This window comes from Hemitrygon akajei, chromosome 24 (assembly GCF_048418815.1).
Source record: "Hemitrygon akajei chromosome 24, sHemAka1.3, whole genome shotgun sequence".
NCBI lineage: Eukaryota > Metazoa > Chordata > Chondrichthyes > Myliobatiformes > Dasyatidae > Hemitrygon > Hemitrygon akajei.
In genome coordinates this window covers 39377618-39403126 of record NC_133147.1, presented here as the reverse complement: position 1 = coordinate 39403126, position 25509 = coordinate 39377618, and the positions used below count along the sequence as shown (strand labels likewise).

The 25509-nt window shown below is 47.6% G+C and overlaps 1 protein-coding gene across 1 annotated transcript; it reads left to right on the top strand.

Moving 5' to 3' along the window:
* The first annotated feature begins 58 nt into the window (after positions 1 to 58).
* On the top strand, positions 59 to 25509 carry LOC140715699 (adiponectin receptor protein 1-like). Its single transcript, XM_073028068.1, has 7 exons — positions 59 to 128; positions 2615 to 2742; positions 3386 to 3530; positions 5221 to 5245; positions 9736 to 9923; positions 10161 to 10354; positions 25381 to 25509. Exons 1-7 carry the CDS (start codon positions 59 to 61, stop codon positions 25507 to 25509), a joined length of 879 nt encoding a protein of 292 aa, XP_072884169.1.

The following is a 25509-nucleotide window of genomic DNA, read 5'->3' as shown; positions in this document are numbered from 1 at the left end:
TCAGCACAGCTCAAGCAGTGTTTATAAATGAATCAAGGTGTCAGCTATTGTTGACAGAATGTCAGATAGTGAAGAGGGGGCCTACAGGAGCAAGTTGTGGTATTGCAACAAGCTTGCACTCAACGTCAGTAAGACCAAGGAATTGATTGTGGACTTCAGAAAGAGGAATTTGCAAGAACACACACTAACCGTTGAGGGATAAGCAGTGGAAAGGGTGATCAGCTTCAAGTTCCTGGCTTCAATGACTCCGAAGATCTATCCTGGGCCCAACAGATTGATGCAATTACGAAGGTCTGCTAGTAGCTATGTTAAGAGAGGAGTTTTGATATGTCACCAAAGAGTCTAGAAAATTTCTACAGCTGAACCTTGGAGAGCATCCTGACTGGTTGTGTCACTGTGGTACGGAGGCTCCAATGCAGAGGATTGGCCAAAGCTGCAGAGGATTGCACATTCACTCAGCTCCATCATGGGAACAGCCCTCCCACCATTACCGATATCTTCAAAAGGCCATGCTTCACGAAGGTGGCATCATTATTAAGGACGTTCCCATCACCAGGGAGGAGGTACAGGAGCTCGAACTGCTTCTTCTCCTCAACCATCAGATCTGTGAATGGGCTGTGAGCCAACGAATACTGTCACAATACGTTGCTCTCTTTTCACACTACTTACTTGTTTTATATTTCTTATTGTAACTTGTAATTGTGGTTTTGCGTTGTACTGCTACTGCAAAACAACCAAGTTCATGACTGTCAGTGACAATAATCCTGATTCTGACAGCCTCCCCTCCATGGACATTGTCTATGCCTCTCACTGCCTCAGCAAAGCTGCCCACCCACCCCAGACACTCTCTCTCTTCCCCTCCCCTCCCCTCCCCTCTCCACTGGGCAGAAGAGACAAAAGCCCAAAAGCATGTACCACCAGGCTCAAGGACAGCTGTCAGATTATTGAATGGTTTCCTAGTATAAGATGGACTCTTGACCTCACAATCTGCCTGCAAAGCACTTTCTCTGTAACTATAACACTTTATTCTGCATTCTGTACACCTCAATGCACTGTTGTAATGAAAAGCTGTGTAAGGATGGCATGCAAACAGTTTTTCACTATACCTCGGTGCATGTGTGACAATAACAAACAACGCAGTTTCCATAGATGCTGCCTGACCCGTTGAGTTCCTCCAGCATTTTGTGTGTGTTGATTTGGATTTCCAGCATCTGCTGAATCTCTCGTGTTTACAATTCAATTCATTGTTCGTACATGAATTCAGATTCCGATATTATCAAAAATTCAACTTATGTCAACCACATCTAGATCTTCAGTGTATAACAGAGGAAGGACCTCAGCATCTGTGTGCCTTCCTGAAGACCTGGGGAACGGTACACCTGGTGCTGGAAGATGGGGTTAGGTTGGGTTGTGATGGGCTGAATGGCAGTCCCCTCTCATCCGGTGAAATTCCCGACCAGTACTGGTGTGAGAGTGGAACCTTTCAGTGGTGGGGTCAAAATCAGATTTATTATCACCCAAAGTTCAAAGTACATATATTTCACCATGTACAACCCTGAGATTCATTTCCTTGTGGGCATTCTCAGTAAATTCAAAAACCGTAATAGAATCAAAGGACGGACCTACAATCAATGTGCAAAAGACAACAAACTGTGCAAATGGAAAGGAAATTATCATAATAAATAAATATTAAGAACATGAGATGAAGGCTCCTTGAAAGTGAATCCATATGTTGAGGGAACGGTTCGGTGACGGGTGAGGGACGTTATCCCCACTCGTTCAAGAGGCTGATGTTTGAGGGGTAATAACTGTTCATGAACCTGGCAGTGAGAGTCCTGAGGCTTCTGTAGTTGTTCCCTGATGGCAGCATTACAGTGTCGCGAGATACAATGCAAAAGGCACATATACAATATATAGCTAGGGTGCCTAAGACTTTTTACACAGTGCTGTATTTGTCAATGTGGAGTGGAGAGTGAGTGGCAGGAACAAAGGATGTTGGGAATGGTGAGGGTGGAGCATTGCGGGAGGGGTGGCAGAGAAAGAGAGTGTGGGGAGGGTAGTACATGTGCAGACATACCCAGCCCTGAGACACCAGGGAAGAATATTTGGTTTATTGATCGTTACTCTGGTGTTTTCCACTCCCTTCACTCTGCCTTCCTCTCCCCGCCCCCTTCCCACTCTCAGTAGACAATAGTGACCCAGATCAGAATCAGGTTTATCATCACTCATACATGTTATGAAATCTGTTTTTTTGTGGCAGTGTACCAGTGCAATACATAAAATTACCACAGTAATGTGCAAAAGTTGTAGGCACCCTAGCTATATACTGTACATGTGCCTTTTACATATATACAGTACACAGTAGACTTTTGCACAGTACTGTAAAATTACTATAAGTTACCAAAAAAGTTTTAAAAAAGGAACAATGAGATTCATTGTCTATTCAGAAATCTGGTGGTAGAGGGGAAGAGGCTGTTCATGAATTGCTGAATATGGATTTTCCCCTTTGACGCTCATAGCAAGAGGGCGTATCTTGGCTGATAAGGTTCCTTAGTGGCGCATGTCTCAAGGCAGATCTCCCAATGTGTGACAGGGCTCCCTGACTCCTCTGCAGGCAGCACGACGGATTGGATCACACTGGAACAAGGGGTGGAGGAGGAGGGGATGGACCAGCTACAAGTCCTGACCCTTCCTCAGCAGGCTCACCACGCCATGGAGAAGATGGAGGAGTTTGTCTTCAAGGTAAGACCACCGTGGCCTCTATCAAAATTGATGTCAAATGTACTGTGGAGATACAAGCAGATTTCTACCAGTTGCTGGATCACACGCAAAAAACTGGAGGATCTCAGCAGGCCAGGCAGCACCTACGGACGGAAATGAGCACGAGTCCCTTCATCGTGACTGTACGTAGGGAGTGGGACAGAGGAGGGTATAGAATGTGGATGCGGAGGAGAGAATGTATGTGGGGAGGGACAGGGAGGGGTGAACCCAGGGAATTTGGACAATGGGTTGAGGAGGGGAAGCAGTGGTTCGGTGACCAGAGGTACTATAATTGTGCCACTTAATCAAATGAGATGGTACTTACTCCCTGTTCTCTTTCTCACCTGTCCTCTCCCTCCCCAACGCTCCCCTTCCATCCCTCTCCTTCCCCCTCGCTCTCTCTGCCACCACCACCCAACCTATCTCCAATACCACATCCCCTCTCTTTCCACCAACACCCCTCCACACCACTCTCTCCCTCACCCCCCTCTCTCCCTCACCCCCTCTCTTCCCTCCCGCCTTCCACCCTCTCCAACCCTCTCCACCCCCTCCCATTCCCTCCCTCTCCCCTCCACCAACCCCCACTCCCCCATTCCCTGTTCTCCCCCTCCTCCACTATCTGCAGGTTTGGGAGGGCAGGTGGCGTGTGATCCCAGACAATGATTTCCTGCTCCATGGTCATCGGCCGCCGATGCCCTCGTTCCGTGCCTGTTTCTACAGCATCTTCAGGCTGCACACTGAGACGGGGAACATCTGGACCCACCTACTAGGTACCTGAGAGTCGCTCCCACCGCCAGGGCGTGCCGGACTCGGGGAGGCACCGTTCTGCTCCGTTAACTCGGCCTCGTCGAGAATGGCAGCTTAAGTCACTAGCTCCTCTGGAAAAACGAGTATTAAGCCCCGTTAACCCATCAAATATAGTATTTTCTGAAAAATATTTGAACTGAAAAGAGGGGCAAGAATGGGGGAAAAGAATGGAAATTTTAAAAAGTGACACTGCGGAGCCTGCGGCCGAGAGGAGTGCAGCGAGCGGCTCTCCTACCCGACCGCGTGCTAGCGAGGCGGACGCTGGGCCTCGTTCAGGCGAAGCAGTGAATATGATCGAAATTCTGAAAGAGAAAAGGGAGATCCAGAAAGATATAAAGCAGCAGCTCCGTGATATTCAGTAAGAGCTCGCCAACATCAATCAAAAAATAGCAGTGGCAGAGACTCGAATTGAGAAGGTGGAAGATCGTGTTCAAAACGTGGAACAGATACTGAGTAAGACAATAAAAATATTACATCACCAAGAAGGTGAACTGGTTGACCTGGAGGGAAGATCACGGTGGAAAAATATCAGAATATACAACGTTCCCGAAGGAGCGGAGGGCTTGTCTATGATGGAGTTTGTCGGAAAGTTGCTGCGGGACGTGCTGGAGCTTCCCCCGGCTATGGAGCTGGAAATCAAGAGAACGAATTGCGTGTTAGTCCCGAAGTCTACCCAAGATAAGCCACGCTCAATAATAATAAAATTCCTTCGGTACAGTACCAAGGCGGAGATTCTACGAAGGGCCTGGGGTAAGAAGAGAGTGTTTTTCGATGATAAATTAATATATTTCGACCAAGATTACCCCCTGTGGACCTGCAGAAATGTGAAGAATACCCTGAAGTAAAGCGAGTATTAAAGCAAAAACAGGATTAGATTTCATCCTCCGTACCCTGCTAAACTTTGAGTGTTTTATGACGATGGGACGTTGTTGTACCAGACAATGGAAGAGGCGACTACAGACATGAAGGCCAGAGGGTTGCCCGTCAGTATGATCAAGCCGAGGGAAAGCCTGGGAGAGGAATTATCCCGCTCCACTTGGGAAATAGTGCGAGAATCGAGAAGGCAGGAGACGGGAGGAGCTGAGAGAAGTATATTAGGAAGATACCGGGAGTTTCCAAAAGACAGTCCTCACCCCCTTCAGAAGAGCCATAAGGTTTGGCTAACTTAAAAAATGTTGAGAAGCTAAACGGAAGCAAAAGTAGACGGTGATATACCTATCTCGAGAAATACTTATTATGTCGATTTTATATTACTTAGTTGTTATTCTTTATTCGCTCACACTCCTTTTTCCCCACCAAAATGAGAATATATATGTGTGCATATATGTGTATGTATGTAATATATATGTGTGTGTGTGTGTGTGTGTGTGTGTGTGTGCGTGCGCATATATATAGGAGTACACAGGGAAATCTTTTCTGTGTAATGGATTTGTTCACTGACTTTTATGAATACTGCAGAGGGGGCCCTCAACTCACAAGTAGGAGGGGTTATACCCCACAGCTAGACATTTCCTCTAGCTCAACGCAGACCTCAGCCTTTGAATCACACGTTCATTGCCATTTTTGTTATTATTTGCATTTCTTGGTTCTTATTTGTTCAGGGAGTAGATCGGTTAAGTTTTTTTTCTGCTAATTTCAATGATACATTGCCAGATAAATACAGGTGGCCAAGGACAAAGTAAAATTCATTTCTTTTAATGTCAATGGGCTATTAAATCCAATCAAACGTAATAGAATTTTATCCAAAATGAAAAACGAACAAGCCCATGTAGTATATTTACAGGAAACTCATTTAAGTGATAATGAGCATAGAAAACTAAAGAGAATGGGCTTCACTAATTTGTTTTTTTCCTCATATAAATCAGGACATAGGAGGGGAGTTGCTATTCTTATCTCAAGTAAGCTAAATTTTGAAAAAGTATTCGAAATGGGAGATGAAGAGGGCAGATATATTCTGGTAAGGGGGAATATAGACGGAAATTCAGTTACTCTGTTGAAGGTATATGCACCCCCGGGAAGTGATACTGGTTTCTTTCAGAAAATTACTGATATTATGGTAGCAGAAACAGAAGGTCTCCTGATATGTGGGGGAGACTTAAATTTACAATTACAACCAAACTTAGACTCTTCCAATAGAAAAACCTATGAAACAAAATGTTTACATAAGAAAGTTAATACACTTTTTGAGAATGTTGGTGTAATTGATATATGGAGGGACCTTTTCCTCGACAGAAGGGATTACACTCATTATTCTGCTCCCCATTCTGTATATACAAGAATAGACTATTTCATAACATTTGGAAAAGACAAAGATAAAATAAACACCTGTGGAATTGGGACAATAGACCATGCACTTATATACTTATCTGTTGATTTTGACCCTCAACCAAAGAATACTATTTGGAAACTAAATTCAAGTCTACTCAATGATCCATACTTTAAGGAACAAATTAAAAAATAAATTGGTCTCTACTTAGAATTTAATGATAATGGAGAGGTTTCACCTCCCATTTTGTGGGATACTCTGAAGGCTGTCTTAAGAGGGAAAATTATAGCAATATCTTCATATAAGAAAAAATAAGGAATAAAACATTAGAGGAATTACAAAATAGGCTGAAGGAACTAGAGAAAAAACACAAATTGAATTTGGCACAGGATACATTAGGGGAAATTAAAAGAATTAGGAATGAAATTAATTGTTTGGCAATGCAAGAAATCAGGAAAAATTTAATGTTTCTGAAACAGAGACATTATGAAAGTGGATCAAACTCTATGAAAATACTGGCATGGAAATTGAAAAAAAAAGTTAGCAGAAAATACAATTCATAGAATTAGGGACCCAAGAATGAAAATGATAAAAAATAAGCTAAGTGAAATTCAAGAAGCTTTTAAAGTGTTTTACAAAACTCTATATTCCAAAGTTCCAGGGGGAAGCATAACCCAAATTGACACCTACTTGAATTCTCTAGAGTTACCCACTTTAAGCGAAGAACAAAATAGAATGATGACTGCTGACATAACTGAAGTTGAATTAAAAGCTGCAACTAGTAGGCTTAAATTAAGCAAGTCACCAGGATCAGATGGGTATACGGCAGAGTGGTACGAAGAATTTAAAAATGAGTTAATTCTGCTTTACTCCTCACACTGAACTGGGCTCTAAAAAAGGCACAAATGCCAGCCATTTGGAAGGAAGTGATAATCTCAGCTATACTGAAAGAAGACAAGGATAAAGTGGAATGCAGGTCAATTAGACTAATATCCATTCTTAATGTAGATTATAGATTATTTACTTCCATCATGGCCAAACGATTAGAGGAGTTTCTACCCATACTGATACTTAACGATCAGACAGGTTTTATACGACAATGCCAGACACAAGACAATATACGAAGGACACTTCACGTTATGGATCATATACAAAAATAAAATTGAAGCAATAGTGATAAGCGTGGACGCTGAAAAGGCATTTGATTCGGTTAATTGGAATTTTCTTTACAGAGTTTTACATAGATTTGGTTTCCAAGACACAATTATTAAAACTATACAGACACTATATGACAATCCTACTGCTAGGATTAAAATCAATGGATATTTATCAAATTGTCTTATCCTAGAAAGGGGCACGAGACAGGGTTGTGCATGGTCACCGCTACTCTTCGCGTTATATTTGGAACCATTAGCTCAATACATCAGACAAAATGAAGATATCAGGGGAATTACTATTAAAGGGACAGAGCATAAATTGGCTTGTTATGCGGATGACATTTTTATCTATCTAGGGCAACCAACATACTCTTTACCTAAATTGATGCAATCTTTTGAACAATATGGTCAATTATCAGAATACAAGATCAACATAGATAAAACCCAATTACTTTCATATTACTATAGCCCACCAAGAGAAATTGAAAGTAGATATCCTTGGGCATGGCACACAGAGTCTTTCAAATATTTGGGCATCATTATGCCAAAAGATTTGGCAAAATTATCAGAATGTAATTATCAGCCTTTATATAAAAAAATTAAGGAAGATATGGCAAGATGGAACCTGATTCCTTTTTTCAGTCTCAGTTCAAGGATTGAGTCTATTAAAATGAATATACTGCCCAGACTGTTATATCTCTTTCAGACCCTACCAATAGAGATTAATCAAAATCAATTCAATGAATGGAACAAGATGTTATCAAGGTATATTTGGCAGGGTAAAAAGCCTAGAGTTCGTCTCAAAACTTTGCAATTAGCAAAGGAAAAGGGGGGATGGGGCTTGCCTTCTCTTAGAGATTATTATTTTGCAGTACAGTTGAGAGCTGTGATATGTTGGTGCAACCCATCATATGACGCTCAATGGAAAAACATTCAGGAGCGGATACTTCCCATCCCCATACAAGCAATTTTGGCTGATAACAACCTGCAAAGGTACATAAATACTATTGATAACCCATGGGTGAAATTGACTCTTAAAATATGGAAAACTACTATAAAAGAATATAATCTAGAGGGAGATATTGCAATTCTTAAATGGTGTGCTTATGACTGGGATTTTACACCAAATAAGTTGGATGCTAGATGTAAGGACTGGACAGCTAAAGGAATAACAGTTCTTTGCAACATAATAAAGAAGGAACACTGTTCAGTTTTGAAATGCTTAAAGAGAAACACTTATTAGAAAAACAAGATTTTTATCGGTATTTACAGATGCGACAATATGTTAATAAGATGCTTAAAAATGTAACCAAGGCAAGTACATGCTTGATAGAGCTATTTAGAAAGGCATATAATTCAGATAACAGTAGTAGAATCATTTCAAGCATGTATAAGGGGTTGTCAAATCTTAAAACACATTCGACTTAATACATTAAAACAAAATGGGAGAAGGAAGGAGGGATGATTATATCTGAGGAAGAATGGAAAATAATATGGAGGTATCAATGGAAGTGTACCAGTTCACAGAAATGGAGGGAGTTTGGATGGAAAAACTTGATAATATATTTGATTACACCTTCTCAGAAATCCCATTATGATAGTAACCTCGAGGAAATCTGCAGATGCTGGAAATTCAAACAACAACACACACAAAATGCTGGTGGAACACAGCAGGCCAGGCAGCATCTAAAGGGAGAAGCGCTGTCGACGTTTTGGGCCGAGACCCTTCAGCCCGAAACGTCGACAGTGCTTCTCCCTATAGATGCTGCCTGGCCTGCTGTGTTCCACCAGCATTTTGTATGTGATGATAGTAACCTCCCTGTTTGCTGGAGAAATTGTGGAAATCAAAATGCAAATCATTATATTTTTTGGGACTGCCCTGTTATCAAAAACTATTGGAGGGGGGATACACAATGCCCTACAAGACATCTTTAAATGTGAAATACCCTTAGAGTAAGACCATATATTTTGGATATATACCTCAAGAATGGTTGAAAAGAGATATATATTTAATGAATATACTGTGGCCGATAAAAAGACTCTTACTAGGAAATGGTTATCACAGGAGAGCCCAACTTTAAGTACATGGATGGAAATTACAATGGACATTTACAAAATGGAGAAGATAACAACATCTGTTAACCATAAGCTGGAACAATTTGATTCATACTGGGAAAAATGGTTTAACTACATAACACGTCATAGGCCTGATTTTATTCTCACAAATCAATGAATGTATTGTGAAAAAAAAGATCACTCCCTACTTGTACATAGTTCTTTCCTCTTGCTTGTTTTTTCTTTCCACTCTTTTCTATAAGTGTGTACCTCAGATAAATACTTTATGGAGATTTGTGATATATATGATTATATGATGTATATGTACAATGTCTGAAATACATCTTATGGAAATGTTTTTTTGATGATGAACTTCAATAAAAAAATAAATTACAAAAAAATGAAAGACTGCATCGAACAGGATGAACAAACAACCCGTGTGCAAACTCTGCAAATAGAAAAGAAATAATAATAATAATAAATAAATATCGAGGAGACAAGATGAAGAGTGAGTCCATAGGTTGTGGGAACAGTTCAGTGATGGGGCGAGTGTAATCCAGGGGTCTTTTTATGTAGACTAAAAGATCCCCAGGTGTGGTTACAGGCTGGGATCTAATCCGGGGGTTCGGGGCATTCTATATATAGAATAAAGCTCACCACGCCACTCACTCGGCCTTGCTGTGCTGGCAGGTTGGATTACTCAGGCATCGCGTTGCTGATCATGGGCAGCTTCGTACCCTGGTTATATTACTCCTTCTACTGCTCCCCCCAGCCCCGGCTCATCTACCTAATCATCGTCTGTGTGCTGGGCATCACTGCCATCGTGGTATCTCAGTGGGACCGCTTTGCCACCCCTCAGTACAGGGCCGTGCGTGCGGGTGAGTGCTCGGCTCAGGGCAGCTGTGTGTGATGTGGGGGAAGGAGGGTGAGGAGGGGGGAGAAGGTTAGGGGACAGAGGTTGAGGAGTCCGGGGAGTTGGAAGAAGAGAGAGTGGAAGGATTGGGGAGAAAGGGGTGGTGAGAGTTGCAGGAAAATGGGGAGAGGAGAAGGTTTGGGGGCAAAGGGGAAGGATGGATGGGGAGAAAAGGGGCTGACAGCTCTCCTCACTCCCACAGGCGTGTTCCTGGGTCTTGGTCTGAGCGGACTAGTCCCTACACTTCACTTCATGTTTGTCGAGGGCGTCATCAAAGCGGCGACGGTTGGACAGCTGGGCTGGCTGTTCCTCATGGCTTTCCTGTACATTGTGGGTGTTGCCGTCTATGCTGCTCGCGTCCCTGAGCGTCTCTTCCCTGGCAAGTGCGATATCTGGGTAAGTACGTTGGATCTGAAGGTGATATTGATCAGAGTCAATGAGGAAATCAAATCGTAAGGTGACAGCCATTTTATTCAATGCTCACAGCAAAAAAAAATAATAGTAAAGCTCTAGAAAACACTGGTTAGACCACACGTGGAGTATCGTGTTCAGTCCTGTTCACCTCATTATGAAAGCTTGTGGAAGCTTTACAGAGGAGATTTTCCAGGATGCTGCCTGGATTAGAGAGCATGTCTTATGAGGAAAGTTTGAGTGAGCCAAGACTTTTCAGTTTGGAGAGAAGGAGGATGAGAGGTGACTTGATAGAGATGGGCAAGATGCCCAGTGTGTCGCACGAGGTCTGTCCCCGTAAACTAGTGCCCAGCGTGTCACACAGACTCTGTCCCCATAAACTAGTGCCCAGCGTGTCACACAGGGTCTGTCCCCGTAAACTAGTGCCCAGCGTGTCACACAGACTCTGTCCCCATAAACTAGTGCCCAGCGTGTCACACAGACTCTGTCCCCATAAACTAGTGCCCAGCGTGTCACACAGACTCCGTCCCCATAAACTAGTGCCCAGCGTGTCACACAGACTCCGTCCCCATAATCTAGTGCCCAGCGTGTCACACAGACTCTGTCCCCATAAACTGGTGCCCAGCGTGTCACACAGACTCTGTCCCCATAAACTAGTGCCCAGCGTGTCACACAGACTCTGTCCCCATAAACTAGTGCCCAGCGTGTCACACAGACTCTGTCCCCATAAACTGGTGCCCAGCGTGTCACACAGACTCTGTCCCCATAAACTGGTGCCCAGCATGTCACACAGGGTCTGTCACCATAAACTAGTGCCCAGCGTGTCACACAGACTCTGTCCCCATAAACTGGTGCCCAGCGTGTCACACAGGGTCTGTCCTCATAAACTAGTGCCCAGCGTGTCACACAGACTCTGTCCCCATAAACTAGTGCCCAGCGTGTCACACAGACTCTGTCCCCATAAACTAGTGCCCAGCGTGTCACACAGACTCTGTCCCCATAAACTAGTGCCCAGCGTGTCACACAGACTCTGTCCCCGTAAACTGGTGCCCAGCGTGTCACACAGGGTCTGTCACCATAAACTAGTGCCCAGCGTGTCACACAGGGTCTGTCACCGTAAACTAGTGCCCAGCGTGTCACACAGACTCTGTCCCCATAAACTGGTGCCCAGCGTGTCACGCAGGGTCTGTCACCATAAACTAGTGCCCAGCGTGTCACGCAGGGTCTGTCACCATAACCTAGTGCCCAGCGTGTCACACAGGGTCAGTGCCCATAAACTAGTGCCCAGCGTGTCACACAGACTCTGTCCCCATAAACTAGTGCCCAGCGTGTCACACAGGGTCAGTGCCCATAAACTAGTGCCCAGCATGTCTCACAGGGTCTGTCCCCATAAACTAGTGCCCAGCGTGTCACACAGGGTCTGTCCCCATAAACTAGTTCCCAGCGTGTCACACAAACTCTGTCCCCATAAACTAGTGCCCAGCGCGTCACACAGACTCTCTCACCATAAACTAGTGCCCAGCGTGTCACACAGACTCTGTCCCCATAAACTAGTGCCCAGCGTGTCACACAGGGTCTGTTCCCATAAACTAGTGCCCAGCGTGTCACACAGACTCTGTCCCCATAAACTAGTGCCCAGCGTGTCACGCAGGGTCTGTCACCATAACCTGGTGCCCAGTGTGTCACACACTGTCAGTCCCACCATAAGCTAGGGCCCAGTGCGTCACATATGGTCTGTCTCCTGTTAAAATAGTTCCCAGCGTGTCACACACGGTCTGTCCCTGTGGACTTGTGTCCAGTATGTGGCACACTTACATCTCCTGTGGACTTGTGCCCAGTATGTGGCACACTTACACCTCCTGTGGATTTGTGTCCAGTATGTAGCACACTTACACCTCCTGTGGATTTGTGTCCAGTATGTGGCACACTTCCATCTCCTGTGGACTTGTGTCCAGTATGTGGCACACTTACACCTCCTGTGGACTTGTGCCCAGTATGTGGCACACTTACACCTCCTGTGGACTTGTGTCCAGTATGTGGCACACTTACACCTCCTGTGGACGTGCCCAGTATGTGGCACACTTACATCTCCTGTGGACTTGTGCCCAGTATGTGGCACACTTACACCTCCTGTGGACTTGTGTCCAGTATGTAGCACACTTACACCTCCTGTGGACTTGTGCCCAGTATGTAGCACACTTACACCTCCTGTGGATTTGTGTCCAGTATGTGGCACACTTACACCTCCTGTGGATTTGTGTCCAGTATGTAGCACACTTACACCTCCTGTGGACTTGTGCCCAGTATGTGGCACACTTACACCTCCTGTGGACTTGTGCCCAGTATGTGGCACACTTACACCTCCTGTGGACTTGTGTCCAGTATGTGGCACACTTACACCTCCTGTGGACTTGTGTCCAGTATGTGGCACACTTACACCTCCTGTGGACTTGTGTCCAGTATGTGGCACACTTACACCTCCTGTGGACTTGTGCCCAGTATGTGGCACACTTACACCTCCTGTGGACTTGTACCCAGTATGTAGCACACTTACACCTCCTGTGGATTTGTGTCCAGTATGTAGCACACTTACACCTCCTGTGGACTTGTGTCCAGTATGTGGCACACTTCCATCTCCTGTGGACTTGTGTCCAGTATGTGGCACACTTACACCTCCTGTGGATTTGTGTCCAGTATGTGGCACACTTACACCTCCTGTGGACTTGTGTCCAGTATGTGGCACACTTCCATCTCCTGTGGACTTGTGTCCAGTATGTGGCACACTTACACCTCCTGTGGACTTGTGTCCAGTATGTGGCACACTTACACCTCCTGTGGACTTGTGTCCAGTATGTGGCACACTTACACCTCCTGTGGACTTGTGTCCAGTATGTGGCACACTTACACCTCCTGTGGACTTGTGTCCAGCCTCTGATCCTTGTTCACTCATTAGGTACACCTGTACACCTGCTCGTTAATGCAAATATCTATTCAGCCAATCATGTGGCAACAACTCGATGGATAAAAGCATGCAGACATGGAGCCGAGGTTCAGTTCAAAGTTCAGAATACGTTTATTATCAAAGTACGTATACGTCTCCAATACAACTCTGAGATTTGTTTTCTTGTGGGCATATGCAACAAATCGATAGAAGATCAGTGAAAGACATTCACTTGGACATTCAACCAGAGTGCAGAAGACAATAAGCTGTGCAAATACAAAAAGAAATAATAATAAATAAATAAACATTGAGAACATGAGGAGTCCTTGAAAACGAGTCCATAGGTTGTGGGAACAGATCACAATTGGGGCAAGTGAAGTTATCCCCCACTTTGGTTCAAGAGCCTAATGGTTGAGGGGCAATAACTGTTCCTGAACCTGGTTTTGGTGAATCCTGAAGCTCCTGTACCTTCTTCCTGATGGCAGCAGTAAGAAGAGTGCATGACCTGGGTAGTGAGGGTCGCTGATGATGGATGCTGCTTTCCTGTAACAGCGTTTCATGTAGATTTGCTCAGTGATGGGGAGGGCTTTACCCATGATGAACTAGGCCATATCCACTCCTTTTTGTAGGATTTTCTATTTAAGGGCATTGGTCATTGTTTACCAGGTTGTGATGCAGCCAGTCAATAATACGCTCCACCACTCATCTATAGAAGTTTGTCAAAGTTTTAGATGTCACGCTGAATCTCCACAAACTCCTAAGGAAGTAGAGGTGCGACCATGCTTTCTTCATAATTGCACTTATGTGCTGGGCCCAGGACAGGCTCTAAAATAATATCGCAGAGAAATTCAGTGTTGCTAACCCTCTGTACCTCTGATCCTCTGAGGAGGACTGGCTTGTTCCCTACTCCTGATGTCAATAATCAGCTCCTTGGTGTTGCTGACATTGAGTGAGAGGTTGTTGTTACGACCACCTTTGATTCAGTCCACAACACTGGTATCATCAGCAAACTTGAATCTGGTGTTGGAATCAACTTTTTAAGCTTTAATAAGATATTAGTTGAATTAATGTTTTTTTTAGCCATTGCCATTTACTAACCTATTTAACTGGTATATTTTTCATAATATTTGGTGTCTGTCTCTACCTACTGATGGAAAAGTGGTACAACAGTTACATATGGTTTATCTCCTTCAGTATAGGCACATGAATTTTAACTCGCCTCAGGAATTTGTCTGATCTGAGTATAAAAGTGTCAGACTCTGCAAAATCACAATCTTTTTTCTTGTCTTTCTCTTTGTATTCTTTTAGTTTTATCTGTTCTTTTGTTTAAACTTTGAAATGAACGATTGTGAAGCAACAAGTTTTTACTCATCCTTGGACTCCTAAAAGAACCTGGCGATCGAAAAATCACAAGATCCCACAATGGCACTGGAGCTGTGCTTAGGCACACAGTCATAAGTGTAGAGCAGGAGGTTAAGCGCACAGCCTTGTGGTTCCCCTGTGCTGATGGAGATGTAAACTAATCTGAACTAACTGGGGTCTGGAAGTGAGGAAATCCAGGATCCAATTGCACGAGGAGGTATTGTTGCTAAGGTCTTGGAGCTTTTCGATGAGTTTTCAGGGGATGATGGTATTAAACGCTGAGCTGGTGTTGATAAAGAGCATCCTGATGTATGTAGGCATCTTTGCTGTCCAGATGTTTCAGGGTTGAGTGAAGAGACAATGAAATGGCATCTGCTCTGGTAGGCAAACTGGAGTGGATCGAAGTCGATTCTCAGGCAGGAGTTGATATGTTTCATCGCTATCCTCTCAGAACACTTCATCATCATGGATGTAAGGGCTACTGGGTGAGGCAGGTCACCAAGCCCTTCTTGGGCACGGGAATAATTGAAGCCTGCTTGAAGCAGGTGGATGCCACACACTGCTGAAGCGAGAGGCTAAAGATCTCCGTGAGCACACTAGCCAGATGATCAACACCAGTCTTTAGTATTTGGCCAAACCAAGTTGTTCTTCAGAACAAACATCAAAATGGGGAAGGTATAAGTTACTTAGACCGTGAAGTTAATATTGGTGCTTGACGGAGTGGCTTGAGTACCTCAGAAACTGCTGATCTCCTAGGATTTTCAAGCACAACAATCTCTAGAGTTTACAGATGGTGCTGCGAAAAACAATCAAACATCCAGACAGCGGTAGTTCTGTGGGTGAAAACGCCTTGTTAATGAGAGAGGTCTGAGGAGAATGGCCTGACTGATTCAAGCTGACAGGAGGGCAACGATAATTTAAATAACCACGTTTTAGGAAGGTGCAGTCTGACCACTCTTCACTGTCCATACACGGTTCCTCCGTGGAGAGAGTTGGGAGCACCAAGTTTCTGGGAGAGCACAGAATGGATGATCTCACCTGGTCCCTCAAAATCACCTCTTTAGTCAAGAAAGCACAGCAGCATCTTCACTTCCAAGGAGACTGAGGTGTGTGAGGACACACTCCCCGCCTAATTCTAACCAGTTTTGACAGGAGTACCGTTGAGAGTGTCCTGGCCAGCTGCATCACCCTCTAGTACAGGATGGCAAGGTCCCTGAAGGCAGGATTGTGAGGACATCTGAGAGGGTGATTGGGGTCTCCCTTCCACCCACTGGAGATATTTATCAGGGACCCTTAACATTGTGAATGATCCCTCCCATCCGTCCAACAATCCCTTTGATCCCCTACTGCTGGGCAGGAGCATTATGACAAGAACTGTTAGGGTGAGAAACAGCATCTTCCCCCAGATGGTAAGACGATTGAATTCCCAGCCACCACCCAGGTCTCATAATGTATGAAGTGCTGGTAGTGCCATACTGTCCACTTTTTTGTGTCGTAAATGCACCTTATTATTTGTTAATTTATTTGTGCTAGTATTACTTCATATGTTATGCGTGTGATTATACGTACTGTGTTGTGCACCTTGGCCTGAAGGAACGTTTCATTCAGTGGTTTACATGCGTACAGTTGACTGACAATAATTCAATTCGAGTTTAATTCTCATTCAACCATACATGAGTACCAATGAATACAGCCAAACGAGACAGCATTACTCCGGGACCATGGTGCAAGACACACTACCAACAGTCACACACAGCACAAAGCACACATAGCACATACAGGACAGCAAGCACATGTAGAATATCAGTAAAATGCAGCCACACAAAAAATAGTCTAGATCCCGAGTCCATGAATGCCACAGAAATCTGCAACTACAGTACAGCTTGTCTTCTGCCGAGTGAACACTGGAGGGCAGCACGGACTCCGGCCCGGATGCCGCTCCACACTGCCCTGGTGGAGTGCACTGGCTTTAGACACGTCTGTAAACAGGCAACACTGCCGCTGTGGCCTAGTCCTCACTACGACTGAAGCCACACAGCTCCCCCAAATCAGTGAATCGAACTTGCAGCATCCCACGTTAACAATGTCCAAAAAGTTCTTGCAATGACAAGAAAAGCAACTTAGATGGTTACTGGCTTGGACTTGAACTTAAAGCAGTGGTGTGCAGAAGAGCATTTCTGAACACATAACAGACTGAAACATTAAGAAGATGAGCTGCAACAGCAGATGGCCACTTTATTAGGTACAGGAGGAGCCTAATAAAGTGGTTATTGAGTGTAGTTCCCTGCGTGTAACAGACATCCCACCCTGCAAAAACTCATTTCAGGGAGGTAGCACCATCAATTTGCGGGAGACTCCCGGGAGATCCTGGTGGGATGTCTGCAACAGAGTAGCTCATTAGCAGCTAGCTAGCTAGTTTAAATAACGTTAGTTATGCTAATGAATGAATGACACCTGTTAAACTCACCTCAACATGTCTTCTACAATTTAACCCACCGTGGGCAATAGAAAAGTCACTGTTGCAAACAGGGCAGTGAGCAACACTGTCATTATTTTGACCCCTATTAGGCAGGGGTACACTTTAGTGTAGTCTGGGGTGAAGTACATTTTTTTTGGAACACTCTTCCATGTTGCGTGCTCTCTGTCTCTCTCTCGTGCTCTCTCTCTCTCCCTCTCCCCCTCTCCCTCTCAAAAAAATTGATTTCTGGGATATTGTATATAATTTTCAGGCATCAGGGAGCTTCTATCAATATGCGGGAGACTCCTGGAACTTCCGGGAGGTGGGATGTCTGGTGTAACAAGCTCCAGGGCCTCTGTAAACTGGTGCCTAATGTGTCACACATTCTGTCTCTGTTGACTAGTGACCTGTGGATAACACACTATCAGTTGCCTTTAAATAAGTGGCCAGTGTGTTCCAGTCTGTATGTCCCCCTGTAAACTGATACCCAACATGTAGCCCACTGCCTACCCCTTTAAACAAGGCTTGTTGGGCTGGAAGGGCCTGTTTCACACTGTATCTCTGATACACCATCAATAACTCACGCTGAGACTTAGGAAACGAGATATCGGCTTTTATTGACTGGAAGAATAAACAACACTACATCCTGGGGAAAATGAGGGAGAGCAGCAGCCCACAGTCGCCTTTATACAGGGGTCTGTGGGAGGAGCCATAGGAGCAGTCAGCAGGGTCTGTGGGAGGAGGCACAGGAGGAGTCAGACAGGTATATCTAGTTCACCACATTCACCCCCCCCCCACTTTGTTTTAAAAAAAGTCCCCAAGTATATTTACAGGTTAAGTCTATCAGGTGGTCGAATCGTTCGCTGCGATCTACGTCGCTCCGGCTGCGATTGCACTGGTGCCGGAGGTGGTGATTGCACAGGTGCCGGAGGTGGTGTTTGCACCGGAGGCGGAGAGTGGGTTGGTTCTGTCCCAACTGGAGGTGTCAGGGATCCCTCGCGTGTGTGCGAGGTCCCCGGAATAGACGCGTACGAGATGCCTGGTACATGAGCGTCGTGAGGAGTCTGGGTGTGGCACAGTGTGTGCGGTGTCACCTCGGGTACAAGGTTCATATTTACCGTGGAATGTTCGGGGTAGTGGTCTGCTGCTCCAGCGGGCGCCAGGTCGCGGACAGAGACCGTGTCCTCCCGCCCATCAGGCAAGACCACGTAGGCATACTGGGGATTAGCATGCAGGAGGTGAACCCTCTCGACCAGCGGGGAGTACTTATTACTCCTCGCATGTTTACGTAGCAGCACTGGCCCCGGGGACGTCAGCCAAACTGGTAGGGTGGTCCCAGTGACAGACTTCCTGGGAAAAGAGAATAGGCGTTCGTGAGGGATGGCATTAGTGGACGTACACAACAGGGAGCAGATAGAGTCGAGTGCCTCAGGGAGGACCTCCTGCCATTGGGAGACCGGCAACCCTTTTGACTTAAGGGCTAAAAGTGTGGCCTTCCACACTGTGGCATTCTCCCTCTCCACCTGGCCATTCCCCCGGGGATTATAACTCGTGGTTCGACTAGTAGCAATGCCCCTAGCTAGCAGGAACCGGCGCAACTCGTCACTCATAAAGGAGGACCCTCTATCACTGTGGATATAGCAGGGATATCCGAACAGAGTGAAGAGCTGGCGCAGGGCTTTTATGATGGACGCGGTAGTGGTGTCGGGGCAGGGAACGGCAAAGGGGAATCGCGAGTACTCGTCAATAATACTGAGAAAATAGACATTGCGGTCGGTGGAGGGAAGGGGGCCCTTAAAGTCAACACTCAGTCGCTCAAAAGGGCGGGTGGCCTTGACAAGCTGCGCAGTGTCCTCCAGGGAGTACGGCAGGTTCCGGGCTTTAATGAAATGGTAAAATCGGGTGACCCCCGGATGGCAAAGATGGGCATGAAGGGCATACAGCTGGTCGAGCTGTGCTCTAGCACACGTTCCCCGGGATAGGGCATCAGAGGGTTCATTGAGCCTGCCAGGCCGGTACAGGATATCATAGTTGTAGGTGGAGAGTTCTATTCTCCACCGCAAAATTTTATCATTTTTGATTTTGCCCCGCTGTTGGTTGCTGAACATGAACGCAACCGAGCGCTGGTCGGTCAGCAAGGTGAACCTTTTGCCGGTGAGATAGTGCCTCCAGTGCCTAATAGCTTCCACTATGGCCTGGGCTTCTTTCTCCACCGTGGAGTGCCGAAGTTCAGAGCCTTGAAGGGTACGAGAAAAAAACGCCACTGGTCTGCCTTCCTGATTGAGGGTAGCAGCCAGCGCGAAATCAGAGGCGTCACTCTCTACTTGGAAGGGAATGGTCTCGTCCACCGCATGCATCGTTGCTTTGTCAATGTCCCCTTTAATGCGGCTGAAGGCCGCGCGGGCCTCGGCAGAGAGGGGAAAAGTGGTAGACCTGACCAGGGGGCGGGCCTTGTCTGCGTAATGGGGAACCCATTGGGCGTAATAGGAAAAAAAACCCAGGCACCGCCGGAGGGCCTTGAGAGTGGTGGGAAGAGGGAGTTCTAACAGGGGGCACATACGGTCGGGGTCAGGGCCAATGACCCCGTTCTCCACGACATACCCAAGGATAGCGAGTCGTGTGGTTCTGAACACACACTTGTCCTTGTTATAAGTGAGGTTCAAAGCTTCGGCCACTTGGAAAAATCGTTGGAGGTTGGCGTCGTGATCCGACCAGTCGTGACCGCAGATGGTGATGTTATCTAGATAGGGAAATGTGGCCTTCAGTTTGTACTGGTCCACCATCCGGTCCATCTCCCTCTGGAAGACCGAGACACCATTTGTGACACCAAATGGGACGCGCAGGAAATGATAGAGCCTGCCGCCAGACTCGAAGGCGGTGTAGGGGCGGTCCTCTGGGCGGATGGGGAGCTGGTGATAAGCGGATTTCAGATCTATTGACGAGTACACCTTGTACTGAGCTATCTGGTTGACCATATCCGCGATGTGGGGTAGGGGGTACGCGTCAAGCTGCGTGAATCTATTGATGGTCTGGCTATAGTCCACAACCATCCTATTTTTCTGCCCAGTCCGAACAACCACCACCTGGGACCGCCATGGGCTTGTGCTTGGCTCAATGATCCCCTCCCCGAGCAGCCGCTGCACCTCTGAATGAATAAAGGCCCTGTCCCCCGCGCTGTACCTTCTGCTTTTAGTCGCCACCGGTTTACAGTCGGGGGTCAGGTTGGCGAACAGCGATGGGGGAGGGATCTTGAGGGTGGAGAGGCTGCAAGTAGTGTCAGTAGCACAGCTATCGGCATGGTGCTGGGCGGGATGTGTGGTTCGGTGTGTATGTGCGTGTGGTAACGGAGTATATGGCGAAGTCCCACCAAACTGAGGATTCCTGACAGTGAGTGGTGGGAGGGGCCCGTCATATGCCATAGTCACACTTTTGAGATGGCTCTGGAAGTCCAGCCCCAACAGCACAGGTGCGCACAGTCGAGGCATGACCAGGAACGCAAAGTTCTGATATTCTGTGCCCTGCACCACCAATGTCGCTACACAACCCACCCGGATGTCTGTGGAATGCGACCCAGAAGCCAAGGTGATCTTCTGACGTGCCGGCCGTGTCACGAGTCCACAGCGTTTCACTGTGGCCGGGTGAATAAAACTCTCAGTGCTGCCCGTGTCAAACAGGCAGCTAGTCCTGTGGCCCTCCACCAGGATGTCCATCATCGACCTTGTGAGCTGGTGCGGAGCGCTTTGATCGAGGATCACGGTAGCCAGCGTTGAACGGGACGAGTCGGGGGCGGGGCCTGGTGACGCCGGCAAAGATGGCCGCTCACATCCGGGCATGCAAGACGGCGGCTCCCAGGTCGCACACGGGTAGGTAGGGGCGGGGCATGGTGACGCCGGCAAAGATGGTTGTTCAGATCCAGACATGCAAAATGGCGGCCCCCAGGTCTCAGACGCAGCGCTGCTCGACCCCGGGCGCGGTTTAGATTTACAGACCTTGGCGAAATGGCCCTTCTTCCCGCAGCTGGAACAAGTCGCTTCGCGAGCCGGGCAGCTGTTTCTGGAATGTTTCCGAAGCCCACAAAAGTAACAAAGTTTTATGCCTGGCGAGTGCGAGGAGTTCGTGATACCGCGACTGGCAGCGGCGTTGGCGAATTCGCCCGCAGGAACCGGCAGCGGGGAATCGCGCGGCTGGACCGCCTCAGCGTACAGCTGTGCAGCCTCCAACATATCAGCCGTCTCTATCGCTGAGCGTAAGGTCAGATCAGCTTTTTCCAGCAGCTGCTGGCGCAAATACACTGACTTGACTCCGGTCACAAAGGCGTCTCGGACCAAGAGTTCCGCATGCTGTTCCGCTGTGAGCGTTTTGCAGTCACAAGTCCGCACGAGTGCCTGTAGAGCTCGGAGAAATTCAGCAGTCGACTCCGTAGGCCGCTGTTTCCTGGTAGCCAAGCGATGCCGGGCATAAACTGCGTTCACCGGCCGCAGGTACTGTCTTTTGAGGGCGTCAAGCACCCCCTCGTAGGTGGAGAGGTCCCTGATGAATGAATAAACTTTTGGGGCGACCCTCGAGAGGAGAAGTCTGTGCCTAACAGCAGGGTCAGTTGCACGAACCTCCTCTAAGTATGAGTGGAAGCATGCAAGCCAGTGTTCAAAGGCAAGAGCTGCGTCAGGGTCCTGGGGGTCCAAATCTAAACGTTCTGGGCGTAAAAAGGTTTCCATGTTTTAACTTCCAGTCAATAAAATTGATGCACCATCAATAACTCACGCTGAGACTTAGGAAGCGAGATATCGGCTTTTATTGACTGGAAGAATAAACAACACTACATCCTGGGGAAAATGAGGGAGAGCAGTCAGCAGGGTCTGTGGGAGGAGCCACAGGAGCAGTCAGACAGGTATATCTAGTTCACCACAATCTCTAAATAAAGTAAAATAAAAATGTGGCGTTAGTTATTAGAGTCCATTAAATTAGTGCTCAGTGTGCAGCACAAAGTTTGTTCCCTGTAAACTCATGCCTAGTGTATAACACACTTTCTGTTCCCTGCATACTAGACTCAAGTGTATAACACTGTGTGACCCTGTAAATTTGTACCAGTGGGTAGTTCCTATAAACCAGTGCACTGTGTGTAACATGCCAAATGTCTCCTATAAATCAGTTCCCAGCATGTAAGATGCTATTTGTCCACTATAATCTTGTCCCCTGTATTTACCACACTGTCTGTCCCCTGAAAATGACAAACCCTCTGTCTGACTCCTGTAAACAGGTTCCCAGTGTGCAGCACACTGTTTGTTCCCTTTAAACTGGTTCCCAGCATACAACACTCTGCCTGTCCCCGTAAACTGGTTCCCAGCATACAACACTCTGCCTGTCCCCGTAAACTGGTTCCCAGCATACAACACTCTGCCTGTCCCCGTAAACTGGTTTCCAGCGTACAACACTCTGCCTGTCCCCGTAAACTGGTTTCCAGCATGCAACACTCTGCCTGTCCCCGTAGACTGGTTTCCAGCGTACAACACTCTGCCTGTCCCCGTAAACTGGTTTCCAGCGTACAACACTCTGCCTGTCCCCGTAAACTGGTTCCCAGCATACAACACTCTGCCTGTCCCCGTAAACTGGTTTCCAGCGTACAACACTCTGCCTGTCCCCGTAAACTGGTTCCCAGCATACAACACTCTGCCTGTCCCCGTAAACTGGTTCCCAGCATACAACACTCTGCCTGTCCCCGTAAACTGGTTCCCAGCATACAACACTCTGCCTGTCCCCGTAAACTGGTTTCCAGCATGCAACACACTGTCTGTTCCCTGAAAACAAGTAGTCAGCCTGTGTAATGCTCTGACTTTTCCCATAGGTAACACCCCTCTCTGTCCCTGTACAGTCCTCCCTCTCTGTCCCCGTACAGTCCTCCCTGTCCAGTCTTCGTGTGTAACTCACCCTCTCTGTCCCCGTACAGTCCTCCCTGTCCAGTCTTCGTGTGTAACTCACCCTCTCTGTCCCCGTACAGTCCTCCCTGTCCAGTCTTCGTGTGTAACACACCCTCTCTGTCCCCGTACAGTCCTCCCTGTCCAGTCTTCGTGTGTAACACACCCTCTCTGTCCCCGTACAGTCCTCCCTGTCCAGTCTTCGTGTGTAACTCACCCTGTCTGTCCCCGTACAGTCCTCCCTGTCCAGTCTTCGTGCGTAACACACCCTCTCTGTCCCCGTACAGTCCTCCCTGTCCAGTCTTCGTGCGTAACACACCCTCTCTGTCCCCGTACAGTCCTCCCTGTCCAGTCTTAGTGTGTAACTCACCCTGTCTGTCCCCGTACAGTCCTCCCTGTCCAGTCTTCGTGTGTAACTCACCCTCTCTGTCCCCGTACAGTCCTCCCTGTCCAGTCTTCGTGTGTAACACACCCTCTCTGTCCTCGTACAGTCCTCCCTGTCCAGTCTTCGTGTGTAACTCACCCTCTCTGACCCCGTACAGTCCTCCCTGTCCAGTCTTCGTGTGTAACTCACCCTGTCTGTCCCCGTACAGTCCTCCCTGTCCAGTCTTCGTGTGTAACTCACCCTCTCTGTCCCCGTACAGTCCTCCCTGTCCAGTCTTCGTGTGTAACACACCCTGTCTGTCCCCATACAGTCCTCCCTGTCCAGTCCCCCGTGTAACTCACCCTGTCTGTCCCCGTACAGTCCTCCCTGTCCAGTCTTTGTGTGTAACACACCCTCTTTGTCCCTGTACAGTCCTCCCTGTCCAGTCTTTGTGTGTAACTCACCCTCTCTGTCCCTGTACAGTCCTCCCTGTCCAGTCTTCGTGTGTAACTCACCCTGTCTGTCCCCATACAGTCCTCCCTGTCCAGTCTTCGTGTGTAACTCACCCTCTCTGTCCCCGTACAGTCCTCCCTGTCCAGTCTTCGTGTGTAACACACCCTCTCTGTCCCCGTACAGTCCTCCCTGTCCAGTCTTCGTGTGTAACACACCCTCTCTGTCCCCGTACAGTCCTCCCTGTCCAGTCTTCGTGTGTAACTCACCCTCTCTGTCCCCGTACAGTCCTCCCTGTCCAGTCTTAGTGTGTAACTCACCCTCTCTGTCCCCGTACAGTCCTCCCTGTCCAGTCTTAGTGTGTAACTCACCCTCTCTGTCCCCGTACAGTCCTCCCTGTCCAGTCTTAGTGTGTAACTCACCCTCTCTGTCCCCGTACAGTCCTCCCTGTCCAGTCTTAGTGTGTAACTCACCCTCTCTGTCCCCGTACAGTCCTCCCTGTCCAGTCTTAGTGTGTAACTCACCCTCTCTGTCCCCGTACAGTCCTCCCTGTCCAGTCTTCGTGTGTAACTCACCCTGTCTGTCCCCGTACAGTCCTCCCTGTCCAGTCTTCGTGTGTAACTCACCCTCTCTGTCCCCGTACAGTCCTCCCTGTCCAGTCTTCGTGTGTAACTCACCCTGTCTGTCCCCGTACAGTCCTCCCTGTCCAGTCTTCGTGTGTAACTCACCCTGTCTGTCCCCATACAGTCCTCCCTGTCCAGTCTTCGTGTGTAACTCACCCTGTCTGTCCCCGTACAGTCCTCCCTGTCCAGTCTTCGTGTGTAACTCACCCTGTCTGTCCCCGTACAGTCCTCCCTGTCCAGTCTTCGTGTGTAACTCACCCTGTCTGTCCCCGTACAGTCCTCCCTGTCCAGTCTTCGTGTGTAACTCACCCTGTCTGTCCCCGTACAGTCCTCCCTGTCCAGTCTTCGTGTGTAACTCACCCTCTCTGTCCCCGTACAGTCCTCCCTGTCCAGTCTTCGTGTGTAACTCACCCTGTCTGTCCCCGTACAGTCCTCCCTGTCCAGTCTTCGTGTGTAACACACCCTGTCTGTCCCCGTACAAACCTCCCTGTCCAGTCTTCGTGTGTAACTCACCCTGTCTGTCCCCATACAGTCCTCCCTGTCCAGTCTTAGTGTGTAACTCACCCTCTCTGTCCCCGTACAGTCCTCCCTGTCCAGTCTTCGTGTGTAACTCACCCTGTCTGTCCCCATACAGTCCTCCCTGTGGGTAACTCACCCTGCGTGGCTTGCTCCAGTTCTCCCTGTGCGTAACGTACCCCATCCGTCTTGCTCCAGTTCTCCCTGTGCGTAACGTACCCCATCCATCTTGCTACAGTGCTCCCTGTGTGTAAGGTGTAAGGCACCCTGTCTGTCTCTGTACCACTCCGTTCCCTCTTCCTATGTGTTTTACACTAAACTAAAACATGTACGCTGTAAGCTTGTGGCCGTCCTGCTAACGCCATTGTTGTATTCTCTACCACAGTTCCACTCGCACCAGATTTTCCATGTTCTTGTGGTAGCGGCAGCGCTCGTTCACCTTCACGGAATCTCCCAGCTTCAGGAATTCCGCTCGTCACTTGGTGCAGGCTGCTCCTCCAACACTGTGCTGTGA

Bases quoted from the DNA above. Each gene is read 5' to 3' on its own strand.
- LOC140715699 (XM_073028068.1), top strand. From the start codon at position 59: ATGTCAGATAGTGAAGAGGGGGCCTACAGGAGCAAGTTGTGGTATTGC. The intron at 2,743-3,385 runs GTAAGACCACCG...CACTATCTGCAG, and splicing joins TGGAGGAGTTTGTCTTCAAG to GTTTGGGAGGGCAGGTGGCG. The intron at 5,246-9,735 runs GTAAAATTCATT...CTGTGCTGGCAG, and splicing joins TACAGGTGGCCAAGGACAAA to GTTGGATTACTCAGGCATCG.